Genomic DNA, 21167 nt, shown 5'->3' with positions numbered 1-21167 from the left:
TATCGAGCTTACCAGAAGCTTACGACACGGTATCGACTGTCATTGAGACAATGTTAACAGAAGCGAATATTACCATAGATATTGTGAAGAAAAGACTCTTAGATCACGAAACCAAAATCAAAAGTGAAAAAGTAGACAACAGTGCAAAAGTGCTGCAAGTACAAAGGATGGAAAGAGGAAATCAACGACCGAGCAATTTTGGAAATCAATCTAGAAGAGGAAACCACAAAGGACACTACAGAAGAGGAAATGGATTTAAACTCAACAAATCATCATTTGCTGGAAAATGTCACCAGTGTGGAAGAAAGGGACATATGATTAAAGATTGCTACCATTTTAAAAAGAGGCTTCAATATAAAAAAGAACAAAGCAGCAATAATCAAAATTTACACAGTATTCAAACGGCTCAAGCAGTGCCGAATGAAAATGTCTCTGGCTACGCTTTTATGACCGGAAACTATAAAGTTGCGAAAAGTGAAAAATTAACATTTATCCTCGACTCCGGTGCATCGGATCATATCGTAAACGATGACAGTGTATTCTCACACGCGATCCAGTTAGACCCACCTATGAAGATTTTGACTGCTAAGAATGGACAGTATATCACGGCCACAAAGAAGGGACAAATACCTGTAACCAGCAACATGGGCATTGAAGGCGTGCTTGGAGATGTGCTGTACTGCCCTGACGTGCCGTATAATTTATTATCAGTCAGCAGATTGCAGCAGAAAGGAATGAGTATTAATTTCAACGAGAGAGGTGTTCAGATTATTAAAGACGGAAAAATGGTAATGTATGGTAAACCTTTAAATAATTTGGTATCTATGGTTTTTGGAATTACAAAGAAAAGAGTAAATTTATTGAACTCTTATATGCCTAGGAGAATAATTAATAATTATGAACTATGGCATAAGCGTTTAGGGCATATTGGAAAAACAAAATTTTTACAATTGAAAAATAGACAAATGGTAGAAGATGTGACTTATCTCGAAAAAATAATTCCAGACGATTATCTTTGTGAAGCTTGTATTAATGGGAAACAAGCACAATTACCATTTGAAAAGGCAAAGGATAAGAGTCACATCAGGCAACCATTGTTTATAGTTCACACAGATGTTTGTGGCCCGATCACTCCTTCTACGATTAATGATAAAAGATATTTCATTACATTCATTGATGAGTATACGCATTACTGCGTAACATATTTGCTTGAAAACAAATCAGAGGTTTTCATAGTGTTTAAAGACTTCATTGCAAAAAGTGAAGCGCGTTTTAACTTAAAAACTGTCAATCTATATTGTGATAATGGCAGAGAATACTTATCGAATGAAATGAAAGATTATTGCATACAAAGAGGAATAAGCTATCATTTGACGGTCCCGCGGACTCCGCAATTAAATGGCGTTGCAGAACGCATGAATAGAACGATAACCGAAAAAGCACGTGCAATGGTAAACGGTGCAGGTTTAGGAAAAGAATTTTGGGGAGAAGCAGTTTTAACTGCTACATATTTAATTAATTTAACCCCGTCGAAAGCTTTAAGTGTAGATAAAACCCCATTTGAATTGTGGCATACTAAGAAGCCCAAATTAAAATATTTAAGGGTTTTTGGTTCAACAGTATACGTCCATAATAAAGTTAGGAAATCGAAATTTGATGAAAAATCTTACAAGTGTATACTGGTAGGATTTGTACCAAATGGTTATAAAGTATGGAACGTAGAAAATGGGAAATTTGAAATAGTAAGGGATGTGATCATTGACGAAATTAATTACTTAAAATCTCGGCCTGTAATAAAGAAAATAAATATGGAATGTGAAACTGATGCATCTCGAGAGGTGCCGAAATCAGTAGATATACAGTGTGGTTTAAATAAATCTGATAATGAAAAATCAGATGTATTAAAGAGGATGAAATCTGATAACAATAAATCAGATATACTAGAGCCAAGAATAAAAGTAATGGTAGATCACATGGAAAATAAATCTGTAACTGAAACAGATATAGCAGGAGTGCCGGGACCAGAACAAAATGAAATAGTAGAATTAAAGGATAGCATTGAACCTAGAAGGAGTGATAGAATTAAACAACGACCGTCTATTTCGTATGAAGAATTTGATGGAGACGATGATTATCTTTTGTGTGCCCAGTCAATAGTTTTAAAAATTCCCACCTCTTTTGAAGAGATTAAAATGAGAGAAGACAGGATCAAGTGGGAACAAGCTATTGCTGAGGAAATAAACTCATTGATTATTAATAAAACTTGGGATTTGGTACCGAGGCCAAAAGATAAAAACATCGTCGACTGCAAATGGGTTTTTACGATCAAAAATGATGAATCCGGAAATCCATTAAAATACAAAGCTCGACTAGTGGCTCGTGGTTTTAGTCAAAAATATCTAGAAGATTATAATGAAACATTTGCACCTGTAGCTAGAATGTCTAGTTTTAGATTTCTTATAGCTTTTGCAAATCAATATGATTTATTAGTCCACCACATGGACGTAAAAACAGCTTTTTTAAATGGTATTTTAAAGGAAGAAATTTATATGCGAATTCCTGAGGGTGTCAAGTGTAACAATAATAATAATCAAGTGTGTAAATTGAATAAAGCTTTGTATGGTCTTAAACAATCAGCTAGATGCTGGTTTGAGATGTTTGAAAAAGCTCTTGTAGAAAAAGGCTTCCGGAACTCATCAGCAGATCGTTGCATTTATATTCTAGATAGAAAGAGTATATTAAAGAATATATACGTGATACTATATGTGGTTGATTTAGTAATAATAACGGCTGAGATTGAAGCAATGAAAAATTTCAAAAATTATTTGAAAGATAGATTTTGTATGAAAGATTTAAATGAAATCAAACTATTTCTTGGAATAAAAGTGAATAGAACTAATGGGAAAATAACATTAGATCAGAGTGCATATATTAAGACTGTGCTTGAGAAATTTAATATGCTAGATTGCAAACCAGTTAGTACACCTCTTCCAAGTGTATTAGACTACGTAGCTTTAAACTCGGATGAACAACACAATGCACCTTGCCGTAATTTAATTGGATGTTTAATGTACATAATGATTTGTACAAGACCCGATTTAAGTATTGCAATAAATATTTTAAGTAAATATTCAAATAAAAATAATAGCGAACTATGGCAAAACCTTAAAAGGGTTCTTAGATATCTGAAAGGGTCAGCTAATATTAAACTAACTTATGTTAAAAACGATTCTAAAAATCTATTGAGTGCATATGTAGATTCAGATTGGGGAGGCAATGAACATACGGATCGAAAAAGTACAACAGGGTATTTGTTCAAGATGTATGAACAATGTACAATCTGTTGGAATAGTAGAAGACAAAAGTCAGTAGCAGCCTCATCCACTGAAGCAGAGTACATGGCTCTTTTTGAAGCTGTGAGAGAAGCACTATGGTTACGATCATTGGCAATGAGTATTAATATAAGTGTCTCTGATCCAATAATAATATTCGAAGATAATATGGGTTGTATTAATATTGCGAACAATCCGAGCAGCCATAAACGGTCGAAACATATAGATATAAAGTACCATTTCTCAAGAGAACAAGTTGAAAAGAATGTCATAAAACTTGAATTTATTCCCACAGATAGCCAACTAGCAGACACCCTTACGAAGCCATTGCCAGCACCTAAATTTAAGGAATTTAGAGCAAAGATGGGCCTGGAATAAAAAAAAAAAAATATATTCAGTAATAATAGTAATAATATAGAAATAAGATTATAATGAATATAGAATTATAGTTGTGATAGTACAAGTTTTTTTTTATATGGTCTGATTAGGTTTTTCTGGGTTTCCCTAATCCTAAGCAACAAATGTTGGACCATATGTAATTAGCCCCAGACGAAGCACAAGGAAGACATGTCTTTACTAAAATAATAGATTTATTTTGAGGGGGCGTGTTGGAATTTATTTCATAAACAGAACAAAATGAATCTGTTATTTCTTTAGAAGGAAGGATCGTTTGAATCGGCTTTTGATATACATTGTATCTGCAGTTAATATACATTGTATGTTGTCCCCGGCATGGGACCCTCGATCCTCTGATGTTCATATTGAACTGTTGCTCCTCTGTTTCGTTTTCTTGTTTTATTCGCGACGTTTCTCTCAAACCGTAAAGACGTGTCTGACGACGTGCTATTAGAGAATTTGTTGAAATATAATCTCTATTCCGTGTGCTACAAAAGAGTGTGCTTTCTTTATATATATACCCATATCCCATTAAATTCAATTACTTTGTAATTATAATTCCTGGCGTAACTCAATTGTAATTCTGCACAACTCTGACGTCAAGGACCATCGGGCGGGCATCCGTTCTCCGCGGAACCAGAAAACAAACAGTTTTCGAATCCAATTTGTCTGCTTCGCACACAGTTTGAAAAATTACTGGCTACAGGCAAGTGTAAATAGGAACGCGATTGTCTAAACGATTGGATCGCATTGCGTCGGATTGGATCGAATCGGATCAGTTTAACGGGATCGCAGATCGCTGATCTTTGAACGTCTTTCAGATGCGAAAAGAAGCGCGCCATTAAACAGATTAGGCACAAGCATAACAAGCAGACTCGTCGCATCCTTCTCCCCGTGCTAGTGGCTCTTCTTCTGCAGGGGTGTACCGCACGTAAGTAATATCGCACGAGCACGTAACAACGCGTTTACCGAATCCGACGACGATCCAATGAGCCAATGAGCCAATGGCGATGTCATAATCCTAACATTTTGGAATAGTAGGGGAACCAGTTGATCGTGACTCCGGTTATATAGAGTAACATTGCTCATTCGAATCGTCAGTCTGTATCCCGATCTTCGACAAAACGGCCACGAACTTCGCTGGTCCATCGAATTTTCCAAGGATCTTGGACAGCTATTCCAGGACCGCTACTAAAGAATCATTCTGTTCACGCGAAACGACGCATCGAAAATGATGAACCTCCTCGTCTCGAGCGTGTTTCTCCAAGCGTTGATACTGTACTCTGTCAATGCACGTAAGTAAAATTACCAACGGAGTATCCACGTCCCCAAGATCAAAGACTATCGCCGATCTCGACAAAGAAATAGAACGCTAACGTTTAATTCGTCGCTCACGAAAGAAAGAGCGATCCTTTCGTTTTCGCTTCGACGCACACAGGGGTATTGAGCCTGAAAATCCAGGGAAAACTATTTCGGCGTTGTTTATAGACACAAGTTATGTCAAATAACATAGCCGGTCTTTGAATTTGTCTTACCGTCAGTTATAACATTATGAAATCAAAATTGTATTTTAATATTTATAAAATCGGAATGATTGTCATTTGTTGCCGAAAAAACTTTTTTCTTTAATTTAATATATAGAAGTTTGTAGGTGTTTAAATACTGTTCAATTTTTGTTTAAAACATTTTTTCCTCAAATTATCGAAAACCATTGAAAAATTGTGATAATGTTGGAGCGCTTCCACTGAAAAGCTTAATAAGTACTTCCCTCCGAGAATGATCAAACTCCGCGAGTATGGACTATCAATGACCGTGGAGAAACCTACGTTATTTGAAGTTTGCCGGATATAGTGAATAACATGGAGACGACATGGAGGGACTGAGGATCGAAGTAGCCGGCACAAGTTTCAGGGGAGAACCTTGCGTAAATGGCGTTTTTCAAGAATTTTTTTTTGAAAAATGTAATGCATAGATTGATTTAAAATTTAGGGTATTATTTATTAATGTCATATTTCAGAAAAATATTTATTATAAATTTTAATTGTAAATAAGAATGGTGCAATGGCAGCTTGAAAATGGTATCTTGTAAATGAAAAATGATCTGAAACAAAAAAATCAAAATGGAATCGTTAGTTTATGCAAAAACGCACAACAAGACACCCTCTTTTTATTAAAAGTTGCGAAATTGCAAATATGGCGAAGTTTTGATAAGAAAAAAACAGATTATATGTTATGAACAATTGTTAATATCAATGTTTTAAATAAAAAATTAAAAAATATTATATACCAAGTTTTCTCTTCTTTTCGAGGCGTCAAATACAACCGTTCACTTTATTTTGATAATAACGTACAAAAACATCTCTGATCACTTTCTTACTTTTTTATTGTGTTCCTGAGGAAATTTCCTACGAATTCAAACAAAAAAAGAAAAAGTACTTAAAAAATTCATTTTACACAAGGTTTCCCCCCTTAATTGTAATTAGAACGTCAACGCAAAAAGGAAAGTTATTTATTTTTCATTTTTTTTTACGGAACTTTTACCAACATATTTTCGATATTTTCTGATAAAAATGACTCTAAACACAGCATAATTTCGATCATATTTACTTATTTAATAAGTGATTATAACTCGGCATAATATAAGTAAATATAATCGACATTCTATCGTGTTTGATCTCATTTTAATCGGTAAAATTTCACCAATACGTTGGTAAACGCGACCAAGAGTCCAAGGGGGAACACCCTAGTTGTGCTCTGATAAAGTTATCAGCTTATATGCAGCATCGCATAAACACTCTGAGTATCAGTAATATAAACAGTTCCCTCAAAGAGTCAACATTTCTATTTTTAGTTATAAATCTTCAATATATGCGAATGTGTGACCAATTCTATTTGCACTATGATCACAAACCTTTATCGAATGTAATTGTACTAGAGAGAGCGCGTGACATTATTGAACAGTAAAACAAAATCGTGAACGAAGATTCATAATCGTAAAAAAAACTTATCGAATGATTGATTATGTTGAAATATTAATAACTACATTAATTTAGTTGATAACGAAATGAAATTTCTGCGAAAGTGCTCTGTGTATCTACACGAAAAGCTTCTGCAAAATAAGCATTTACACAATTTCCTTAAAACACTTGAAAATCGCTAATCAACGAACGCTGTTTCAGAGACTGTTTAAGAATGCAAGCGTACTATAAAATCTCTTGACTTTCGATAAAATTTACTGCTTCACGGGTGCACAAATAAAAAAAGGAATACTGAAGCCTTATTCCTCCGACATTTAACTATGTACATCGGACAACAAAAATTTTGTGGCTTATGCAAAATTTTGAAATCGAGTTTTTTCCGGTTTTTCGGGCCATATACCCCACTGTGCGGCGTTGGCGTTTTATTGGTTCGCATAAAATTACGAAACGTATCAAAACAAAATTAACGTTATTTTCACAACGTCAATTCCAACCGAACGATGTCGGTTCCTTTGTTTTATCGGGGTTTTCCAGAATATACGGGGCCTAGAGGATTCGATGGGACTGACGACCCATTTAATAATAATCCTTTGCTACCAACCGAATGCGGCAAGGACTTGTCTTCGAGAATCGTCGGCGGAGAACGCACCGACATCGACGAATTTCCTTGGATCGCCCTCTTGGAATATGCGACACGTAAGAACAACCATTGTCCCTTAGCTTAGATATCGTTCCATAGATTGAACGTAGAACTGATAAACTGTCTGCGAGACTCCTCCGAGATTTTGAAGTCGCTGTCGGTATGTTTTAGCGAGCAGAATACAGACGCCTTGCGGAGGAGTGCTGATCACCAGGCGTTACGTATTAACGGCAGCGCACTGTATCAATGGCCAAAATATGCCCAGTACCTGGAGTTTACAGAGCGTCCGTTTAGGAGAATACGACACGAGCACCGCCGTTGATTGCATAAAGGACGGAAACGGGACCCAGATCTGCGCGGACGAGCATATCTCGGTCACAGTGGAGGAGACGATCGTGCACGAAAACTACCAACCAACCTCGAGGAACCAGACGTACGACATTGCGTTGATCAGGTTGTCCCGGGACGTTCCGTTCACTAACTATGTGAAACCGATTTGTCTACCGTCAAACGAGTCCATCGGGCAAAAGTTGGTCGTCGCCGGCTGGGGGAAAACGAAAAACGGAGAATCGGCATCGACCCTCAAGCTGAAGGTCTCCCTTTCTGTCGTCGAGTGGCAGCAATGTCAGACGGTTTACGGGACCGTAGGGATCAACCTTGATCCCAGCCAAATCTGCGCCGGAGGAGAAAAGGACAAGGACCCGTGCATTGGAAACGCGGGAGGACCTCTGATGGCCTTGGAAAGGTCACCTGTGGGTGCTGCAAAGTGGACCGTGGTCGGCCTGGTCTCCTTCGGGCCGTCGCCCTGCGGTATGGAAGGATGGCCTGGAGTCTACACCAAAGTCAGCCACTATATGCCTTGGATACTCAGCAAGTTGAGGCCTTGAAATTCGAATGACACATTCCTACTGAATCGACGCGACGCCTATCCGATCCTGCGTAGCGAAATCTTCTATAAAACTATCTATTCTATGTTGTACTTATACCGTTGTAGTACCTCCGACCATCCCTTGCCTCTTCCCGACCTACGTTTTACACTGTAAAGTATAGATTCTTTAAATAGAAATCTCAATGAGATTTAACGTGTCGATTTCGTCGAGAGAAATTGCCGAGTGTTACGAGGAATTCTCGGGAATTGTTGAGAATTACCGGGAATACCCAAACGACCGCAACGTATCGCGGACTGTTTGGTATACCGAGGTCAAAGTTTGCCACCGTCGTTCCATGGTAATGGGCAAATAGAATGCATCTGTATCGATGGAATACAGAATGCTGAAGCGTAAGGGCAACTACTTTTTTCGAAATTTTCTCGCAATAAAGAACGCGGTTAGCTTCGGTACTGGTTTCGCCGAATAAAAATCAGGAAACTTGTTAAGAGAGAACGCGCTCGCGTACGGTCATGGCCGCGATCAAGACTACGCGACCACATTGTTACGGGACAATTATCGTAACCCGGGACTCGACAATGGTTACTTCGATATTTTACGTGTTAATACTTCGGAAATAACGTATTCCGAACCGTAGTTCGAGATACAGAGTCGGCAGGGTAGAACAACAGCGCGTGGCGTAGGGTATTCCAACTGGACTGCTTTATTGAGCTGGCGTGGGCTTTATGTACAGCTTTAGGGGTCCGAAAGGGCACGATATCTTTGATGGCAAACCTTGCGATCCAAAGGGCATCTTGGTGCATGTTCTATGCGCCAGGAGAAGATGATGCGTACGGTCAGCCAAGGAGTAGTTTACTCTATGCGTTGGATATTTGATAAGATTGGCTTCACATGGCGTAGGGTATTCCAACTGGACTGTTTTATTGAGCTGGCGTGGGCTTTATGTACCGTTTTAGTGATCCGAAAGGGCACGATATGTTTGATGGCGAACCTTGCGATCCAAAGGGCATCTTGGTGCATGTTCTATGCGCCAGGAGAAGATGATGCGTACGGTCAGCCAAGGAGTAGTTTACTCTATGCGTCGGATAGTTGGTAAGGTTGGCTTCACGGCGGTGTCAAAGAATGGGTAAGGGTCTACTGTACGGTCAGGTAGCTGCCGTGCACTTGTTCCGCTTGTAGGTAGTTGAATTACGGTAGGTTGTAAAATTCCACCTGTTCTGTATGATGGTTCCTGCGGTATATTAGGTGGATCCACTTGCAAATTGTTTGTATTTTCGATGACTGTATTTTTAAGCGGTTCCTCAAATGAAATTAAATCACCAGATAAGCTAAAAAATGGTGTGTGGTGTCCTGGTCTTCATCCGGCATTGTCACCTCTCGAGATAAGCTTGGAAGGGATCGGTTTTTATTCACGATGGGAGAGTGTCGTACTTTTCCAAGAGCGGGCTCTTCTCTTTCATCTGAACTGCTTGTTTCCTGATATCTCGGTTCGTTTTCTCGGTCTCGACGTAATTGCCTGATACGTTGTCCAATTGAATCAATGCCAGTGTCTGTTTTCGGTATCTGGATTTTGAAATCAGGATCTCTGAGTTCCCGCGGGATAAGTGGTAGACAGATGGAGGTAGGATTACGCGGTAACGCGTCCGCGTTCTTATTCGTTTTTCCGGATTTATGGACAACCTGATAATCGTACTCCAAAAGTCTCAATTTCCACTTCATGAGTCCTGATGTTGGATCGTTTACAGAATGTAGCCAAACTAAAGGTCTGTGATCTGCCACAAGAGCGAATTTGGTTCCGTAAACATACTGTAGGGTTATGAACTGACAGTAGGGTGACTGTGGACGCGACATCATTGGCGCCAACGTGTTTGAGTCCGGCGTGAAAGGGGTAAAGTGTTTAGGGGCGCCAAGCGCAGGGCGTACGTGACTGATTGGGTTTTCCGAATGGATGTGAAACTGATAGAGAGAGAGTGAGAGTGCGAGAGAGGAACAATGAAAGAGGGCCTTATATAAAAGGGACGAATGCGAGGGATGCTGTGTCAGTCGGTAGAGAGAGAGAGAGAGAGAGAGAGCCAGTAGAGCGAGAATCAGTAGAGCGAGAGTCGGGAGCGAATGCGTTAAGTATCGAGTTATTAATAGAGAAATTAAAGGACTATAGCGAAATCGGTATGAGATCACTCCACCCGATACGTCACACCTAAGACGTAGGAGTTTCTCTTAAAATATTCCTACAATACGGTGTGGAATATTGAACGGCATAAACCATGGTTAAACATTCTTTTTCTGTGGCGGAATAATTTTTCTCTGCTTTGTTGAGGCTGCGTGATGCGTAAGCAATCGGCAGGTCATTTCCTATCTAGCCTTGATTAAGCACGGCTCCAACGGCATGTTCTAATGCATCCGTTGTAACGATGAATGGTTTGCTGAAGTCGGGGTATTGTAATATAGGTTCCTGACATAGTTCTTCGCGTAATTGTTTGAAACTGTTTTCCTGTTCTTCTGTCCATTTGAATTTTATGCCTTTTCCCACGAGACTAATCAAAGGTTTTGCTTTTGTGGTGAAATCTGATATGAATCGTCTGCAGTATCCTACTAATCCCAAAAATTGCTGTATATTCTTCTGATTGGTGGGTGTTGGAAAATCCTTGACGGCTTTTAATCTTCTGGGGTCAAGTTTTACTCCTTGTCTTGAAATAATGTGTCCAAGGTATGTAACTTCTTTCCGTAAAAATTCACAATTATTGGTCTGAAGGGTTAAGCCATGTTCTCGTAAACGATTGCATAATTTCCTGACTTTAACGTTGTGTTCATGTAATGATGATGCGCAAACCACGATGTCATCCAGGTAAACGAACACTGTTCATTTAATTAAACATTATTCTCTTAATTTCGAGAGATTTAGTGTTCGTATCGAAAAAAGGCTCCATACAGACCAACTGGCGGGTATTCGTTCTCCGCGGAACCAGAAAACAAACAGTTTTCGAAACTGGTTCGACTGCTTAGCACGCAGTTTGAAAAATCACTGGCTACAGGCAAGTGTAAATAGGAACTCGACGTTCTTCTTCCTAACTGACGTTGCATTGCATCGGATTGGATCGAATCAGATCAGTTTAACGGGATCGCAGATCGCTGATCTTTGAACGCCTTCCAGAAGCAGAAAGAAGCGCGACGATAAACAGATTAGGCACAAGCATAGCAAGCAAGTTCTCCCCGTGCTCGTGGTTCTTCTTCTGCAGAGGTGTGCCGCACGTAAGTAATATCGTACGAGCACGTAACAACGTGTTTACCGGATCCGACGACGATCCAATGAGCCAATGAGCCAATGGCGATGTCATAGTCCTAACATTTTGGACTAGTAGGGGAACCAGTTGATCGTGACTCCGGTTATATAGACTAACATTGCTCATTCGGATCGTCAGTCTGTACCCCGATCGTCGACAAAACAGCCACGAATTTCGCTGGTGCATCGAATTTTCCAAGGATCTTGCACAGCTATTCGAGGACCGCTACGAAGGAATCATTCTGTTCACGTGACGCGACGCATCGGAAATTATGAACCTGTTCGTCTCGAGCGTGTTTCTCCAAGCGTTGATACTGTACTCTGCCAATGCACGTAAGTAAAATTACCAACGGAACATCCGCGTCCCGAAGATCAAAGACAATCGCTGCTCTCGACAAAGAAACTGCACGCTAACGTTTAAACCGTCGTTCACGAAAGAACGAGTAATCCTTCCGCTTTCGCGTCGGCGTTTGCGTTTTATTGGTTCGCATAAAATTACAAAACGATCATGGGAAGACCCGTCTTCGCCGTATCAAAACAATCATCTAAATGGCAGAGGCGACGATGATACTTTCTAAAACGTCTACAATGTCATCACGTCAAGGCCAATCGTCATAGCAGGATAATTCTTCGAAAATTAACGTTATTTTCACAATTTCAATTCCAACCGAACGATTTCGATTTCTTTGTTTTATCCGGGTTTTTCAGAATATCAGGAGCCCGGAGGATCAAACTGCGTGACACCGATCGGCGGGAATGGCATCTGCATTGGAATTCGACAATGTCCGGTATTGTTCAATATGCTTTTAATCGATCCGGTTCCACAATATGCGATCCAGTATTTGAAGCAATCGCAGTGCGGTTTCGAGGGGAGGGGCCCGAAAGTGTGCTGTCCATCCGAACAACCTCGTCCAACGGAGGATCCAGTTAATAATAATCCCTTGCTACCAACCGAATGCGGCAAGGACTTATCTTCGAGAATCGTCGGCGGAGAACGCACCGACATCGACGAATTTCCTTGGTCGGCCCTCTTGGAATATACGACACGTAAGGACCATTGTCCCTTAGCTTAGATATCGTTTCATAGATTGAACGTAGAACTGGTAAACTGTCTGCGAGACTCCTCCGAGATTTTGAAGTCGCTGTCGGTATGTTTTAGCGAGCAGAATAAAGACGCGTTGCGGAGGAGTGCTGATCAGCAAACGTTACGTCCTAACAGCAGCGCAATGTGTCAATACCAAATATAAGCCCAGTACCTGGAGTTTACAGAGCGTCCGTTTAGGAGAATATGACACGAACACCACCGTCGATTGCATAAAGGACGGAAACGGGACCCAGATCTGCGCAGACGAGCACATCTCGGTCGAAGTGGAGAAGATAATCGTGCACGAAAACTACCAACCAACCTCGAGGAACCGCACGTACGACATTGCGTTGATCAGGTTGTCCCGGGACGTTCCGTTCACTAACTACGTACAACCGATTTGTCTACCGTCGAACGAGTCCATCGGGCAAAAGTTGGTCGCTGCCGGCTGGTGGGTATTGAAATGGGATGATGAATCGCCATCGAACCTCAAGCAGAAGGTCTCCCTTCCTTTCGTCGAGAAGGAGCAATGCCAGGCAGTTTACAAGAACATGTCGTATAACCTTCACCCCAGCCAAATCTGCGCCGGAGGAGAAAAGGACAAGGACCCGTGCATTGGAAGCGCGGGAGGACCTCTGATGGCCTTGGAAAGATCACCTGTGGGTGCTGCAAAGTGGACCGTGGTCGGCTTGGTCTCCGTCGGGGCTGGCTGCGGTATAGAGGGATGGCCTAGCGTCTACACCAAAGTCAGCTACTTCGTGCCTTGGATACTCAGCAAGATAAGACCTTGAAGTTCGAATGACAAATTCCTACTGACTCGACGCGACGCCTATCCGATTCGGCATAACGAAATCTTCTGTAAAACTATGTATTCTATTTTGTACTTGTACTGTTGTAGTACCCCCGACCATCCCTTGCGTCTTCCCGACCTACATTTTACACTGTAAAGTATACATTCATTAAATAAAAATCTCAATGAGATTTAACGTGTCGAATTCGTCGAGAGGAGCATGTTTTCTTTGCGATCTATCGCTATCGTAATCGGTTCGAAAGGTTATCGTTTTTAACGAGTAGTTATGGTCTGCAGTTGTGCACACACATGTATGTAACGAGAGCGCGATATGCGAAGAACAGTTGCAACATACTCGCAAAAGCCGCAACGCAACAAATAAAGCGCGACCAATGACTAATAAGACGCGTAGTTAGGGAATTGCCGAGAATTACGAGGAATTGTTGGGAATTACCGGGAATTGCTGGGAATTCCCAAACGACCGCAACGTATCGCGGACCGTTTGGTATACTGAGGTCAAAGTTCGTCACCGTCGTTCCATGGTAACGGGCAAATAGAATGCATTTGTATCGATGCAATACAGAATGCAGAAGCGCAAGGACAACTACCTTTTTCGAAATTTTCTTGCAAGAAAGAACGCGGTTAGCTTCGGAACCAGTTTTGCCGAATAAAAATAAGGAAAATTGGTGCTATCGAACGCGCGCGCGCGGTCATGGCCGCGGTCAAGGCTACGCGACCACATGACCGCGCAACCAGAACCAAACAGGGGTCAGGCTTCTAAAATTGCATCGCGCGTTTCCATTAGCTGGAAAAATTTTCCTGTTAGCCCCCTCCACTGCAGATTATTTTTTCACTTACTCGGGAGATTCGCGGAATTCTACGATGGCAGCAGTTAGAACGTCAACGACCATCGGGCGGGTATCCGTTCTCCGAGGAACCAGAAACCAGACAGTTTTCGAAACTAGTTTCTTTGCTTCGCACGCAGTTAGAAAAATCACTGGCTACAGGAAGAATAAATAGGAACGCGACGTTCTTCTTCCTAGCTGACGATGGTATGTGTCTAAACGATTGGATTGCATTGGATCGGATTAAGAAGGAATAATCGTGTGGCGCACTCCAGTGAACAATCCGCGAAAAGAAACGCAACGATAAACAGATTAGGCACAAGCATGACTCGTCGCGTTCTTCTCCCAGTGCTCGTGGTTCTTCTTCTGCAGAGATGTACCGCACGTGAGTAATATCGCACGGGCACGTAACAACGCGTTTACCGAATCCGACGATAATCCAATGAGCTAATTACCCAATGAGCCGCCGATGATCCGACGGACGTCGGTTTTCAAAAACTCCGTGAGAACTCTTCGAGTCATGTGTTCGATTTTCTCTCCTTCCTTTCCGAAACGCTTCGTCTTGTTGCTCGCGGGCCGATCGTGCAAATTCACCGAAAAAAGTCGAATTTCCATCGATTACGCTTATAAATTCACTATCCATACACAATACAATAGATACATATTCCTCAATACGTGGAAAATTGAGAAGGATCGCCGTGCATGGTTTTGATAATAAGTATATGTATAGTATTCTGCTCTTTTGGACAGAGGAGCGGTGCTCCACGCCCGGGAATAGAATCGGTGTGTGCATCAATGCACGGTATTGTCCGACAGTGGTTCAACTCTTGGTACAAAGACCCTCGACCAGAGATATTCAGAATTACTTGCAGAGCTTGCACTGCGGCTTCGAGGGTACGACTCCGAAAGTTTGTTGCGCACAGCAGGTAAATAAACAAGCACCGGCGTACGGGCCGTGTACAGTGTACAGCCTCGATCAAAACTGTTAGACGCGCTATTACAACGAAACCAAACTATCGAAATACAAAAAAGAATCATTCTGTATTTAGTTCTGCCATCGAGGATAGTATCTTGAGTCGATATATGTACATATCTATGGACAGGGTGGAGCAATAACTTTGTTCACCTTGAATATTTCCGTTACTTGTAATTTTAATGATCACTTTTGACCGTGGCTGTGATGTATACCGTGGCCACGTGTGTAAAACGCGATGCATAATTTTTGCGTTCCGGTGAATAATAGGAAGAACAATGGTTTTAGACTCCGGTGACTTCAGGACCAACCTCAACGGAAACTCCGATGTCAGAGATTGGGACCATGGACTTTCCCAAACCCCCGGACGTGTCCAACCACCCGAACTTACAGCTAATTAACGATAACTCGTGTGGTTCGGTGATATTACAGTATCCATGGATGGCATTGCTCGCTTACGATACCGGAAGCGATGCACCGGAATTCAAATGCGGAGGATCGCTGATCAACAAGCGATACGTGATAACCGCTGCTCGCTGCGTCACAGGGCTACCCTCTGGTAACTCGGGATACGATGACCGAATATATTCGAAAGGGTATCCCAGCTTCGAGCTATCAAGTCATCTCATCGTGTCGTTTTTATTTTTTTATTTCGCTTTCATCAAATTTTCGGTTTTTTAAAGAAAAAACTATTTCCCCCGGCTCTTATTGTTACACCAGGCCCCAGAACCTCGATACGTTGTTTTTAGGTGCGAGACTGATCGGTGTACGGTTAGGGGAATACGATTTATCCACGGAACGCGATTGCGACAGAGACTTGCTAGGGCTCGAGATAGTCTGCGCGGAGAGGTATCAAGACTTTGACCTGGATAGCGTGTATTTTCATCCTGACTATTCGCGAAGATTGGCGCAGAACGATATCGCCCTGTTACGATTGAACGGAGACGCTGATTTGAGGCCGATAAACGTGAAGCCGATCTGCCTGCCGGTTGGCTTCAATTCTACTCTGCCAATGCGAAAGGTAAATTTTTGTGGGCTCTATTAGGATCGGTTTTTGTCAGTTTTTGAATAAGCGTGTACTAATACCGCTTCGGCTTCGTTTTCCTCGGAGCGTACTCGTGATCACTTGTTCTGGATGTTTCGCCGACAGATGGTAGCGACGGGCTGGGGTACGACGGCGAGCGGTAGGCGCAGTGAGGTCCTGCTGGAAGCGAAATTGTCGATCGCCGGTTTGGCGGAATGCGCGCAAGCCTACACGGGTAAGACGCAAATTTGGTACAAGCAGTTGTGCGCTGGCGGCAGCAAAGTCACGGATGCGTGCATCGGAGACAGCGGTGGACCGCTCCAGACAGTAACGGTGTCCCAGGGCCACTCGAAATACTTCCTGTTCGGGATCGTCAGCTTCGGCCAACGTGGCTGCGCCTCAGAAGGAGTCCCCGGCGTTTACACGAACGTTATCTATTACATGGACTGGATCTTGAACACCATTAGACCTTAGGTTACCGTACACATCATTTTTTACTTTTACATTTTTTTATACGCTGTCGATCAATCGAACCAGAAACAGCATTCTTCTCGCTGAAGCGCTTCAGAAGTATGCATACGAACACAATCCAATAAATGGTAAAAAAGACAGCTTATCTGCTTTTTCCTCATTCTCCTTCGTTCTTTTTCGTTTTTCCTTTTTTTTTATCGTGCACGTCTTATGTAGCTGCTCCTCTCGTTCGCCCGTTCGGAGAGTCAGTGACCACCATGACCGCTCCGACTTTTCCTTCGGCATGAGGACCACGTCCGCTGCACCGGCAGGTTACTCACCACTACTACGTTAATAAATGTATTAAACATTTTAGATTCCGAAATACGTCAGCTACGTCCTCACTGGAAGCTCATATACATTTAGCGTTTAATTGCAGATAACTTATAACAAGACGTTTTGAAAGACAAAACAAGTCTAAAATAATACCTGCAAGGTCCGAAACTGTTAGATGGGGTTTTACTAGCTTTACCCCTACAAAACCGACCTGCGTGCACTCCGTGCACTCCGTGCACGGGCGCACCCGCCGGAAAGTTATACCTAACATTTTGGAATAGTGGGGGAACCAGTTGATCGTGACTCCGGTTATATAGACTAACATTGCTGATTCGGATCGTCAGTCTATATCCCGATCTTCAACAAAACGGACACGAATTTCGCTGGTGCATCGAATTTTCCAAGGATCTTGCACACCTATTCGAGGACCGCAACTAAAGAATCATTCTGTTCACGCGAAGCGACGCATCGGAAATGATGAACCTGCTCGTCTCGAGCGTGTTTCTCCAATCGTTGATACTGTACTCTGTCAGTGCACGTAAGTAAAATTACCAACGGAATAACCGCGTCACGAAGAACAAAGATAATCGCTGTTCTCGACAATGAAATAGAACGCTAACGTTTAATTCGTCGCTCACGAAAGAAAGAGCGATCCTTTCGTTTTCGCTTTGACGCACACTGGGGTAATCAGCCTGAGAAACCAGGCAAAACTATTTCAGCGTTGTTTATAGACTTAAGGTCATAACATAGCAGGTCTTTGAATTTATCTTACCGTCAGTTATAACATTATGAAATCAAAAATGTATTTTAATATTTAAAAAATCAAAATGATTTTTATATTTTGCCGAAAAAACTTTTTTTTTATTTTATATATAGAAGTTTGGAGGTGTTTAAATACTGTTCAACTTTTGTTTAAAACATTTTTTCCACAAATTATCAAAAACCATTGAAAAATTGTGATAATGATGGAGCGCTTTCACTGAAAAGCATAATAAGAATACTTCCCTCCGAGAATGATCAAACTCCGCGCGTATGGACTATCAATGATCGTGGAGAAATCTACGTTGTTTGAAGTTTGCCGGATACAGACAAGAACATAGAGACGATAAAGAGGGACTGAGGATCGAAGAAACCGTAACAAGTTTCAGGAGGGAACCTTGAGTAAATGGCGTTTTTCAAGAATTTTTTTTTTTGAAAAATGTAATGCATAGATTGATTTAAAATTTAGGGTATTATTTATTAATGTTATAATGTAGAAAAATATTTTTCAGAAATTTTAATTGTTGATAACAATGGTGCAATGGCAGCTTGGAGATGGTATCTTGTAAATGAAAAATGATCTGAAACAAAAAAATCAAAATGGAATCGTTCGAAAAAAAACAGATTATCTGTTATGAACAATTGTTAATATCAATGTTTTAAATAAGAAATTAAAAAATCGGAGCTCGTCATGTTGAGGCCAATTATTTGTACAATATATATACCAAGTTTCATACAGATTGAGTTTTTGAGCTACGTTGCACGTTGCACTACGGTCTACGTCGAAATTTTGCGTTTCGAGAAAAATGTGTTTAAAATTAGAGTAACAGAAAAATCGTGAAAAAATCTTAATTCCAAGGTCATAAAACAGATCTTCCCCTTCCTTAAAAAGTTGCACTTAAAACAACGTACAAAAACATCTCTGATCACTTTCTAACTTTTTTATTGTATTCCTGAGGAAATTTTCTATCAATTCAGACAAAAAAATAAAAAGTACTCAAAAATTTCATTTTACGCAAGGTTGCCCCCCTTAATTGTAATTAGAACGTCAACGCAAATGGGAAAGTTTTTTATTTTTTATTTTTTTCTTACGCAACTTTTACGAACATATTTGCGAGATTTTTCTCATTAAAATGAGTCGAAACACGATATAATCTCAATCATATTTACTTATTTAATAAGTGATCATAACTCGCCATAATATAAGTAAATATAATCGACATTCTATCGTGTTTGATCTTATTTTAATCGGTAAAAGTTGACCAATACGTTGGTAAACGCGACCAAGAGTTCAAGGGGGAACACCCTACTTGTGCTCTGATAAAGTTATCAGCTTATATGCAGCATCGCATACACACTCTGAGTATCAGTAATATAAACATTTCCCTCCAAGAGTCAGCATTTCTACTAAATTAGTTATAAATCTTCAAATTACGAAACGATGATGGAAAGACCAGTCCTCGCCGTATCAAAACAATCATCTAAATGGCAAAGGCGACGATGATACTTTCTAAAATGTCTACAATGTCATTGCCTCAAGTCATGCCAACCGACATGGCAGGATGATTCTTCGAAAATTAACGTTATTCTCAACAATTTCAATTCCAACCGAGCGAGTTCGGTTACTTTATTTCATCGGGTTTTTCAGAATATGCGGAGCCTAGAGGATTCGAGGGCACAGACGATCCATTAAATAACCCCTTGCTACCAATCGAATGCGGCAAGGAATTGTTTACGAGAAGCGCCGACGAAGAACGCACCAACATCAACGAATTTCCTTGGTTGGCCCTCTTGGAATATGCGAAACGTAAGAACCATTGTCCCTTAGCTTAGATATCGTTTCATAGATTGAACGTAGAACTGGTAAACTGTCTGCGAGACTCCTCCGAGATTTTGAAGTCGCTGTCGGTATGTTTTAGCGAGCAGAATAAAGACGTCTTGCGGAGGAGTGCTGATCAGCAAGCGTTACGTCCTAACAGCAGCGCAATGTGTCGATTCCAAATATGTGTCCAGTACCTGGAGATTGCAGAACGTCCGTTTAGGAGAATATGACACGAACAACACCGTCGATTGCATAAACGACGGAAACGGGACCCAGATCTGCGCGGACGAGCATATCTCGGTCGAAGTGGAGAAGATAATCCTGCACGAAAACTACCAACCAACCTCGAGGAACCGCACGTACGACATTGCGTTGATCAGGTTGTCCCGGGACGTTCCGTTCACTAACTACGTACAACCGATTTGTCTACCGTCGAACGAGTCCATCGGGCAAAAGTTGGTCGCTGCCGGCTGGTGGGTATTGAAATTGGATGATGAATCGCCATCGAACCTCAAGCAGAAGGTCACCATTCCTTTCGTCGAGAAGGAGCAATGCCAGGCAGTTTACAAGAACATGTCGTATAACCTTCACCCCAGCCAAATCTGCGCCGGAGGAGAAAAGGACAAGGACCCGTGCAGTGGAAGCGCGGGAGGACCTCTGATGGCCTTGGAAAGGTCACCTGTGGGTGCTGCAAAGTGGACCGTGGTCGGCTTGGTCTCCTTTGGGGCTGGCTGCGGTATAGAGGGATGGCCTAGCGTCTACACCAAAGTCAGCTACTTCGTGCCTTGGATACTCAGCAAGATAAAACCTTGAAGTTCGAATGACAAATCCCCACTGACTCGACGCGACGCCTATCCGATTATGCATACCGAAATCTTCCGTAAAACTATCTATTCTATTTTGTATTTGTACCGTTGTCGTTCCCCGACCACCCCTTGCCTCTTCCCGACCTACATTTTGCAGTGTAAAGTAAACATTCTTTAAATAGAAATCTCAACGAGATTTAATGTGTCCAGTTCGTCGAGAGGAGAATGTTTTCTTTGCGATCCATCGCTATCGCAATCACTTTGAAAGCTTATTGTTTTTAGCACGTAGTTATAGTCTGCAGTTGTGCACACACATGTATGTAACGAGAGCGCGGTGCTCGATGCGCCGTATGAGAAGAACAATTTCCCCATACTAGCAGAAGCCGCAATGCAACAAATAAAGCGCGACCAATGACTACTTCTAAGACGCGTAGTTTTTCCTCCGTGCCGGGAATTGCCGAGAATTATCGGGAATTATCGGGAATTGTTAGGAATTACCGGGAATTGTTAGGAATACCCACACTACCGCAATGTATCGCGGATCGTTTGGTATACCGAGGTCAATGTTTGTCGCCGTCGTTCCATGGAAATGGGCAAATAGAATGCATCTGTATCGGTAGAATACAGAACGCAGAAGCGCAAGGGCGACTGCATTTTTCGAAATTTCCTCGGAAGAAAGAACGCGGTTAGCTTCGGAACTGGTTTTGCCGAATAAAAATAAGGAAACTTGTTGCTGTCGAACGCGCGAGTGCGGTCATGGCCGCG

At 41.5% G+C, this 21167-nt stretch overlaps 3 protein-coding genes across 3 annotated transcripts in view; all 3 read left to right on the top strand.

The window, feature by feature from the left end:
• The window catches only part of LOC143361718 (transmembrane protease serine 9-like), a 24918-nt gene extending 8078 nt beyond the window's left edge, over positions 1-16840 (top strand). The window contains exons 2-8 of the mRNA XM_076801311.1: positions 12222-12560; positions 12673-13379; positions 14277-14439; positions 14983-15158; positions 15494-15764; positions 15955-16226; positions 16356-16840. Coding sequence (XP_076657426.1) covers positions 12222-12560; positions 12673-13379; positions 14277-14439; positions 14983-15158; positions 15494-15764; positions 15955-16226; positions 16356-16703 — 2276 coding nt within the window. The 3' untranslated portion in view covers positions 16704-16840. The remainder of the gene's footprint in view (positions 1-12221; positions 12561-12672; positions 13380-14276; positions 14440-14982; positions 15159-15493; positions 15765-15954; positions 16227-16355) is intronic.
• Positions 4816-8436, top strand: LOC143361687 (serine protease ea-like). Its single transcript, XM_076801279.1, has 3 exons — positions 4816-5023; positions 7241-7402; positions 7518-8436. Exons 1-3 carry the CDS (start codon positions 4960-4962, stop codon positions 8231-8233), a joined length of 942 nt encoding a protein of 313 aa, XP_076657394.1. The 5' UTR covers positions 4816-4959; the 3' UTR covers positions 8234-8436.
• LOC143361688 (serine protease ea-like) lies at positions 16755-21167 on the top strand. The gene is made up of 4 exons (XM_076801280.1): positions 16755-16828; positions 17297-17553; positions 19423-19581; positions 19694-21167. Exons 2-4 carry the CDS (start codon positions 17490-17492, stop codon positions 20407-20409), a joined length of 939 nt encoding a protein of 312 aa, XP_076657395.1. The 5' UTR covers positions 16755-16828; positions 17297-17489; the 3' UTR covers positions 20410-21167.

The sequence above is a fragment of the Halictus rubicundus genome, chromosome 15, assembly GCF_050948215.1.
Source record: "Halictus rubicundus isolate RS-2024b chromosome 15, iyHalRubi1_principal, whole genome shotgun sequence".
Taxonomy (NCBI): domain Eukaryota; kingdom Metazoa; phylum Arthropoda; class Insecta; order Hymenoptera; family Halictidae; genus Halictus; species Halictus rubicundus.
This window is presented reverse-complemented; position numbering and strand designations above follow the sequence as displayed.